Source organism: Eurypyga helias, unplaced genomic scaffold, assembly GCF_000690775.1.
Source record: "Eurypyga helias isolate BGI_N326 unplaced genomic scaffold, ASM69077v1 scaffold23286, whole genome shotgun sequence".
In the NCBI taxonomy this organism is placed as follows: Eukaryota; Metazoa; Chordata; class Aves; order Eurypygiformes; family Eurypygidae; genus Eurypyga; species Eurypyga helias.
This window is the reverse complement of record NW_010256343.1, coordinates 1,814-10,963: the sequence shown is the minus strand read 5'-3', so window position 1 is coordinate 10,963 and position 9,150 is coordinate 1,814. Positions and strand designations below refer to the sequence as shown.

The 9,150-nt window shown below is 57.5% G+C and overlaps 1 protein-coding gene across 1 annotated transcript; it reads right to left on the bottom strand.

Moving 5' to 3' along the window:
• Positions 1 to 5,580: 5,580 nt before the first annotated feature.
• CDX1 (caudal type homeobox 1) lies at positions 5,581 to 6,150 on the bottom strand (the record flags this gene model as incomplete). Its single annotated transcript, XM_010153645.1, has 2 exons — positions 5,581 to 5,787; positions 6,005 to 6,150. Coding segments are annotated over 2 exons (353 nt in total), but the record flags the coding sequence as incomplete, so codon positions are not given.
• Between the last annotated feature and the right edge of the window lie 3,000 nt (positions 6,151 to 9,150).

Below are 9,150 nucleotides of genomic sequence, written 5' to 3'. Positions count from 1 at the left end.
CCTTGAAAATGTCCTTTACTTTCTCCCTGGACTCTGCCCAGTCCATTGATGTGTGTCCCTTTTCCTTGCAAATGCCCTGTGGTGCTCCAACGTGTCCCAGCCATGTCCCCAGCTGCTTCGCTCGGGTCTAAGGCTGAGCAGGTGGTACTGGGGCCGCGGAGGACAATGACAGGGCTGAGACTGCGAGGATCCAGCCTGCCCAGTGTAAGAGCAAATCTCCCTGACATCTAAGACACAGCTCTCCAAGCACTTCTGAAGTTTTTCCCCAAAGGGAAATGGGTCCTCAACATAAAGACACATTTCTGCAGAATTCAACACGATGAAGTGGCTCAGCATTTGCACAGTGGGCCTTTCAGAGCTAACATTTACCTGGGATTCCCAGTGGGAAAAGAGGAAGGAGCAAAATGTATAACACAACAAACATCTTTTTTCACACACTCATGGCTTCCTCAAAAAACCCATCCAGGTTTTACCTGCCTTGGACTTACCTATTGCTTCTCTCTCTGCCGGGATGCTGGCAGGGAATGCTGAGCCCGGAGCTGGCCAGGCTGGTGGCCAGGGACTGCGATGGACATTCTCCCAGCCTCACCCTTCCTGCTCAGGGCAAGGATGCTTTGTTCGCCTTTCATGACTGTGTTATCTGAATCACCCCTTCGGCTTTTTCCCTTGGGATTCACCTGAAGAGAAATGTCCCACTGCCATGGCATGGGAGAGGCTGGTGCCGCCTTGTAACGGCTACCCCAGCCCCGTGTTGCCTAAGCCCACACAAACCTCGTGTTGCCTGAGCCCACACAAACCCCCCAGCCGTCCCTAGGTGGTCTTCAAGCCGCCCTCTTATTGTCTCCAGGGCAGTATTTACCAGCAGAGACAAGGGCTGACGCCACCCCGAACCGTCCGTGTTGATGCCGCTGTGATGGGATGCTCTGTGTCTGGAGAGTTCCGGTTTGGCTGGAGCTGATCAGGTAGCACCATCACCTGGAACTGCCCAGGAGTAGACACCCCACCCTGGGCATCTGGGGTGCTCCAGCATCTCATTGCAGGTCTGGCTTGAGTCTGGCAACACCCTGGAGCTGGGAAGAGACACAGCTCATGGATCAACACCCACCAGTGGCAATAGGCACCAGAGGGGTGTGCCCATGAGGAGCCAGGCATTCCACGGACCCCCCAGAAAACCCAGGAGGGCTCAGGTGGAGCCCAGCTGTCCCTGTGCCCTGATCTCCAAGAGCCCAGCACTAAGGAGCACACACAGGGCTTGCAGGCATCTTCCAGCAAGCCTTGCCTCCTCCCACCCCTGAGATACCCCGGGATGTCAAACCGTGGGCTGAAGCATGGGTACAAGGGGGTGGTAGGGCTACAGGGAAGCAGACCCTCATCTCTGCACCCCGACGCGCTGCCCGCGCTGCCTGTCGTCAGTGGGAATAGCGAGGGCATCACACAGGCTGGGGGAACACCCCTGCCCACCCTGCTCAGGCAGTCCACCCGCATCCCGGCGGCAGCCACCCCGGAAGAGGCGAGAAGGTGGCTGACGGTAAGATGGGACGGTGCCCAGCTCCGCTCCGTGAGACATGAGGAAGGTGACAGCGGCAGCGACGCTCCGGTTAGTCACCACCGGGAAGCATGCCATGCCGGAGGCTGCTGGCAGCCAGGAGGTGGTTTTGGCCACCTGGTGTGTGTGTGGCCTTATTTTGATGAGGATGTCTAAGCTTTCTCCGAGGGGTGGTGTGGCTGGGCAGTGGGACCGCAGAGGAAGGAACAGGGAGAAACTGGGGGGGCTTGTCGGTGACAGTCCCCCAGGGTTTCCTGGCTGTAGGGCCAGGCTGTCCCCATAAGGACCAAGCTCCGTGTGGGGCCATGCGACTCAGGAGGCGGCTGCTGCAGGTGCCAAAACCGGGTACCTGTCACCTGCCAGGGGTGCAACCGTCAAGGTGACACGTGTCCAGGAGGTTTGGACCAAAGGTCCCAACGTTGATGTGGAGATGGGGTCCACCAACCCCTTTCCTGGCAGGGGGTGGGAGGAATCCGACAGCACTAACCCATCCCTGCCCAAACGACGGCTGAAGGGAGGCAGGGGAGGACATGGGAGCGGAGACGCAGCAGATGCGTTTCGTCACCCGGCCAAGGGGCGTGTGTGTGTTGGGGGAAGGGGTGGCTGGGCGTGTGGGTGCATTTATTGCCTCTTCCCGCCAGCACCAGCTCCCTGTGCACACACGGGTGGCAGGGACCCAAGGGCACAGCCCACAGCTCACTGGACTTTTACCTTGCTGTGCAAACAGGCAGGCGCCAGATTAGGGTATCAGTTGGAATTTCATCCTGTCAACGGCACCCGCAGCCTCCCTGGGCGGGTGGTGGAGCATCTTCCCTCCAGCCCAGCTCCTCACCCACCCACAGACACCCCAGCTCAGCCAGTGAATTTGGGAGATGCATGTTTTATCCCTCCCCCAGGACTCTGCTCCCCTTCAAGCTTCCCCCTTGAGCAAGACCTTGCAGGTGATGGTGATGCCCAGGGCTGGGCTGCCACCACCCCCTCCCCTGCCAGGGCAGGGGCCCACCGGCTCCCATTTGGCAATGGCAAAATTGGGTGTCAAAGGCAGGTGCAGCTCAGGGAGGGAGGAGGATGCATGTGGAGGGGCCAGCTCCCACTATGGGGACCACTCTGGAGTTTCCATGCAGAAGTGGACCCCAGTTGCCCCAGCCCGGCCCAGCTCTTTGGGCAAGTGGCCCTTCCAGTCCCATCCCTTTCCCCATATAGCACCATCTCTGTTTTCTTTCCCTCTCCAGGCTCGTTTTAGCTCCTGATGTCCCACATCCCCGTGCAGGGAGGCAGTGGCCCCATGCGACGAGCAGCCCAGCGCTGTGTGGGTGAGCATGGGGTCACCAGGGTGCAGTGGTAGGTGCAGCCGCTGTTGCAAGGTCAGGAAAAAAACCCCGTGCTCTGTCCCTCTCCCTGCAATGCCACCTCATCCTGCCGCTGCTCCTCCATCTCCTCCACCCACGAGGACTTTATCCCACATAGATGTCCCTCTGCAGACACCTGCCCTGCCCAGGCACCTCAACACACACGTCCCGGCCTCTTTCCAGGAAATGCTTGGCACATTTTGGGGTTGGAGGAGCCGTTTTGGGCTGGGATTCAAGGGCAGGACCCAGCTTGGTGCCCTGCAGGACACGGGGGATGTGTCTGGGATGGAGAGAGGAGAGTGTTGGGCACTGATGCCAGCTGTCCCAGGCATTATCTCACATCCTCATTCTCTGTTTGCTCTTCTTGGACAAGGAGGATATTCAGCCCGTCAACAGCCATAAAATGAGATTAGAAGCCAGGAGGCGCCAATGGGAGGTGGCCACGTCCGTGGGCAGCTGGCCTTGTTCTTTGGCCCCCACCAGCCCAAGCCCAGCCTCACCCCGGGCCGTTTGCAGCCATCCAGTCGCTCAGCATGGCCAACCCTCCTGCTGGCAAAGGCCATGCCACCCCAGCAGTGCCCCTGCGGGATGGGTACACCACAGGGTACAGGGACAAGGCTGCTGCATCAAGACATCCATCTGCATCGGTTTTGGTGGGACTGGGCAGGACCCCTTGCTCCTGAGGCATCAGTGTCACTGTGACCCCAGAGCTGACATCCCTCCCCTGCCGCAGCATCGTGGGCTGGGAGGGGACAGCAACAAACCCATGGCATGCGGGATTCCTGCTCGCTTTTATTTTCACCAATGCCTAAAAAATAAAAAGGAAAACCAGTTCTGCCTTATATACACAAAACCTGAGCCAAAGTCCTGAGCCAATGCAAACATTCGTCCTTGCCACCGAGCACAGCTGGCAGCGGTGGCCAAGGGAGTTGTCAGCGGCCCCCACAGCAGGGAGACCCAAATCCTATGAAAGCTGGAGCAGGGTGGCAGTGGGATGGCAGGGACTCGCTTGTAAAAGCCGCAGCGTGCCTGGACACCTTGTTTTCTGGGCCGTGAAGGGCAGGGAGTGGTGCAGCAGGGCAGCCGAGGGATGTGATGGACAAGTCAGGTGCGATGCAAGGGCTCGGCCGAGTGCTCTGCATGCAGTGGGGGACATATCTGCGGCTCCATCTTTCTGGAGTTCAGAGAAATGGTGCTGGGAAAAGCCGTGTGAGCTGCCTCGTGAGGCCTGTGCACCCTCATCCCTGTCTCGGTCTTGGGAAGCGGCAGCCCAGGAGCACCCAGTGCAGCCCCAGGCAGGAGCGACAGACCCCGCTGTGTCCCAGCCCTGCCTCTGGGGCATTGGAAACCCAGGCCAATACAGCAGTTAGGGCTCAGCAGGGTGAAGGGTCATTTTGGCTGCTGTTCACCAGTGGGAAAAGACAGGTATCAGTTACTGGCCTGGGGACACAGTGGACAAGAGGTGGTCCAGTGCATGGAGGAAGGGAGGAGACAGCAAAACCTAGAGTCCTTTGTGTTTTGAATAAAATAGTAAAAAAACACTTCTCCATCTTTCTGGAAGCTACCTCTCCATCACTTAACACCAGGGCACGCGCCAGCCCTTATTCTGCCTGAGACGGTCCCTGTCCGCCCCGGCAGGAGCTCCCAGTGCCCACCACGGCAGCACTCCCTTGGAGCAGCACCACAATGCTCTCCCAGTATCAGCCCTTTTGGATGGCCTGTGGCTGGTTCTTGCACCCCGTCCTGATGGCAAACCTTTTTGTTCTCCCCTTCCCCACTGGAAGGCGGTCTCAGGGCTCAGCACAGTGGTCCATCTCCAGCGCACCCGTGCCTGGTCCATCTCCAGCCCACCCGTCCCTCATTCTCCTCTCCTCTCCTCTCCTCTCCTCTCCTCTCCTCTCCTCTCCTCTCCCTTTCCATGGCACAGCCAGGGGCATTGGGACTGCCAGACGTACGTCTCCACGTGGCATTTTGTGGTGCAGGGGCAGAGCTGAGGACGCAGGACCTGGTGCTGCCGGGGTGGCTGGGGGACGTGGCTGGGGATGTGCAGGGACTCTTGCCGAGGGCATGCTCCAGCTCGCCACTACTGCAGTGGTTTGGAGGAGATCCCCCTTGGGTCCCACGGCCAAGCGTCCTGCCTGGCTCCTGCAGTCCAACTCGCTCTGCCTTCAGCACGTCTCTTCCCGGCATGGCAGATCCAGGAGACCAGCTCAGCAGAAATTTGCTTTGCCCTGAGCCCAGCCAGGTCTTTCTTCTAGTTCAGTCTTGTTTGAACTGCCCCAAAAGCACCAGGCAGACAGTTACCAGGAGGACCGAAAGAAGCATCCGACCAGCTCCACCTGAAGCACGGTAGGAAAGCCATCCTCCACTCCGCTCTCCCCCCCACCCCCTTCCCTCTGCTGACATTAGGACCTTGCTTTGGGCTACAAATACCAGAGATCAGACCGGTGCACGTTTCCTACAGGAGAGCAGTACTACCCAACCTATGGTTTTTATGTAGGAGAGAGCCAACCAGCCCCTTGGGAAGGTCCCGGAGCCACCTCGCCCAGCCTCGCTGGCTGCCCCACTGGTTCAGCCAGGGACCATGTGTCTTTGGGAAGGGTCTGTCGCTATTCAGAGCACACGGATCGGCTGCGCCCTGCTGCATAGTGCTTATCTCTTGGTGTCTATGGCTGGTGAAGGGCGTTAAGGCATGAATTCCTCCTTGATAGTCAGCGGAGATGAAGAGACGAGGTTCGGGGCGCTGCTGCTGCAGAGGCCTCCGATGGGTCCCGGCGTGCCGACGGCTGGTGGGGTTGGTGTTGTGGTGCTGGTGGGCTGGCTTTGCTGCTGCATCTTCTTTTTGTTCACCTTCCTCTCCTTCGCCCTCCGATTCTGAAACCAGATTTTCACCTGCAGAAAGACAAAGACAGTGATGCAGAGATGGGGAAAGATGCAGCCAAGGATGACAACTCTTGGGATCCCCCTGGGGCAGGAGGAGCATCCTGGAGTTTGGAAGAGATGCCAAGCAAGGTGGGACCACTGCTGCCTGCTTGGGCAGCAGCCCTTCTCCTCCCCAGCCCCATCTCCAGGTGGGACATGGTTTTTCCTGGGATACCACAGCACTGACCTGCCGTTCGGTGAGCCCCAGGGCAGTAGCCAGCTCAGCCTTGCGGCGGATGGTGATGTAGCGGCTGTAGTGAAATTCCTTCTCCAGCTCTAGGCGCTGGTGGTCCGTGTACACCACCCGGTACTTGTCTTTCGTCCTAGTCTTGCCTGGCAGAGAGAGCAGAGTGGGGGTGAGCCAAGAGGGGATGGAAAGGAGAGGTAGGAGCATCACCAAGGACATGGAGGAGCTACACAGCCACCCATGGAGAGCTCAGGAGAAACATGGCAGTGCCCTGAGGTCAGTGGAGAAAAGAGTTGTGAGGGTCCTACTGGATTTAATATCCAGCCTGGGGAACACCAGGGTGTTTGTCCATGTTGGAAAGCACCTGGGCATTGGAGAAATTGATGGCGGAAAGAGCAGGAGAGATTCAGAGGCATCCCAAGAAGATGGACTATAAATCCCACGTGCCATGACACACTGTCCCCGATGGGAGCAGAGCTGCAAGCCCTGCCGTGGGCTGAGGACAAGATGCCTGGAAAAATACAGCCTGTGAGGGCTGAGGGAAGTCCAAACCCAAGGTGCTATCATTCAAAGGCACATGGATCAGGACAGAGGAAAGAGGGAAAACCCAGGGATGACAGCATTTCTCTGCCACCAAAAGGGTTGTTTTCCTCCCCCCAATACGTAGCTCAGACAGAGGGCAACAGCTTCTCTGTTTGGTGCAGCCTCTAAAGATGCACTGAAGAAAGGTGCACAGGCACTCCCAGGGACTGAATCCATGGGACAGCCGTTGTTTGACCAAAGCCAGCCCAGATCTTGCCTTGGGGCCCCCCAGATACGGTCAGAGCTTGGGGCCATCGAACCCCACGTCTCCTCTGTGCACAAAGCAGGACCTGACACTTTCTAGCAGAAAAATACAGTAAAAAATAGTCCAGCTGCTTCTCTGTGAGCTCCTTGTTAAATCACAGGCACACAGAGCGAGCTGCAGGGCGAGAGCCAACGGCTTGAACTCTGCTGGGGCTGGGGGCTGCGGGGGTGGGAGGTGGCGTTCGAGGAAGGGTGCCCATGCCGGGCAGTTTGCTGATGAATCCCTGGTGCTTTCGCCTGCGGAAAAGCCCATGGGCGGGTAATAAACACAGCTGTGAATATCTGCTTCTCCACCCCAAATAACAAAATCCCGCTCCATGGCGTCTGGAGGGATGGGACTGGGCTTTCAGGTGAGCAGCCGCTGTCCTTCCGATTGGGAACCCGACCAGTTGCCTGGCAGACACGTTTGCCCATCTTCTCCTGAATTTCTGCTGCTGAAAGCAGTGCCACCATAGGAAGGGGCAGGAGCAAGCTCAGAACAGCTCCACGGATTTCCCCAGGGCTGTCCTGGGTGTACCAGCGTGGACAGGATACTGCCCATCACCGCTGCAGATGTGCAGGGAGGGATCTCTAGTGACCCAGCAACCTGTACAACCTCGCTTGCAGCCTGCTTCCCCAGGACAGGGGGTTTTGTGCACCTGCCGTCCTGTTCATCCAGTCCCCCAGTGAGTCTTTGGCACACCTGTCAGTTTGGGCCAAATCTGATCAACATTTAGACATCTCAGCAATATTATTAAATTCTGGCCATCCTAGTGGGAGCAGGAGTTTGGGTGGTGCGGAGCAAAACTCTGCTTCAGAGACTTGAGAGTGGGCTCAACCTAATGAGACATCGGAAAATCTCCACACAGCAAAACCCCAACCCCCCGGATCTGTTTCTCAACCAACTCAATTTGATTTTTAGGGGTGTCTCTCCTCTGCTTCCCCATTGCAAAGAGATTGGGACTTCCCTAAGCCACCTCTGCTGCTTAAAGATAAAAGAGCATCAGAGACAGGGCGACCCATGGCCAGAGTGGGAGTGGGGGTCCCCCGGGGTCCTTTCCCTCGCAGCATCACACGGGAGGCCAAAAGGCAGCTGGTTTTCTGCTAAAGACACAAAAAGCCAGCCAAGGTCCAGCTCGTGCCGTTGGCCACCGAGCAAACCACGTGTGGAATCTCGTGGGGGTGTGTGTGCACCCCTGCATGCACGTGGGAGACGGGGTGTCCATGGAGGGTATCTTGCCTTGCTGAGACTTGACCCCAGCACTCCCAGGCACAAACCCTGCTGCCCTGCCATTCAAGTCAGCACCCAGTTTCCATGGCTGTGTCACTCTTGGTGTCCTCCTGCCATTGCCCTGGGAAGTGGGGCTGGCACACGCGAGCAGGGTGATGCCAGGAGCTGGACGGGATGGCCAAGGGTCCCAGCGCCGTACCCAAGCGGGACCAAAGGGAGAGGGTAGGAGCATGGCAAGGCTGCAATACAGTCGTGAGTAGAAACCAAACTGCCCAGCACCAAGTCTGGGGTTTAGCCATCAGCTCCTATTTGAGGGATGTGATGGATTCAGCCACCCCTTCAGAGAGCGCGGAGCCCAGCTCATTCCAGGGCTGTTTGGAAGCGCACACCTAATCCCTCCTCACCATGGCCAAGACCGAACCTGCCTCTGCCCACACAGGGTGGCTGCAGGTAAAAACAGGGTGAAAAAGGTAATTTGAGCAAGATGTGTCTGGAGGTGTTTGCAGACTCACGGCTGAAGCACAGGAATTAAGTGCAAGAGGGATCTACAGCAGCATTCCTGGGAATCTGTCTCCTCTTTGGCACACACCAGAAACAAATCCGACCACGGCACAGTACAGGGCTGGAGCGACACCGGGCCCACGCAGGACCCCACGCTCTCCCCTCAGTCTCCCCCAGGACCCCTGCCCTTCCGTGGGGTCCTCTAGTCACCCCGCAGCTGAAGGGTTCCTTAGCATGAGGACTTCTGCCCCCCAGCCCAGGCGGGACCTGCGTGGAATCTGCAAACCCAACGATTCCCAGGGAGTCATAGAACAAACCTGAGGCGCCGGTGGAGATTTATGCGGGGTTTGGCAGCTCCGTGAGAAACCGGGCTCCAGGCTCGGGGACTCCTACAAGTGTTTTTTCTTTCTCATATAAATTTAACTTTTCATTTGAAAGCAAAAACCTTTCTGAAGAGATAATGACTTAAAAATGTTCTTATTTGCAAGAGTGCTATTTGAATGCCACTGCTTGGAGAAAAAACCAGCTGGAACGCAATGGAATTGACAGATAAAGTAAAAAAAAAAATTTAAGAATGAAGAAATAAGGC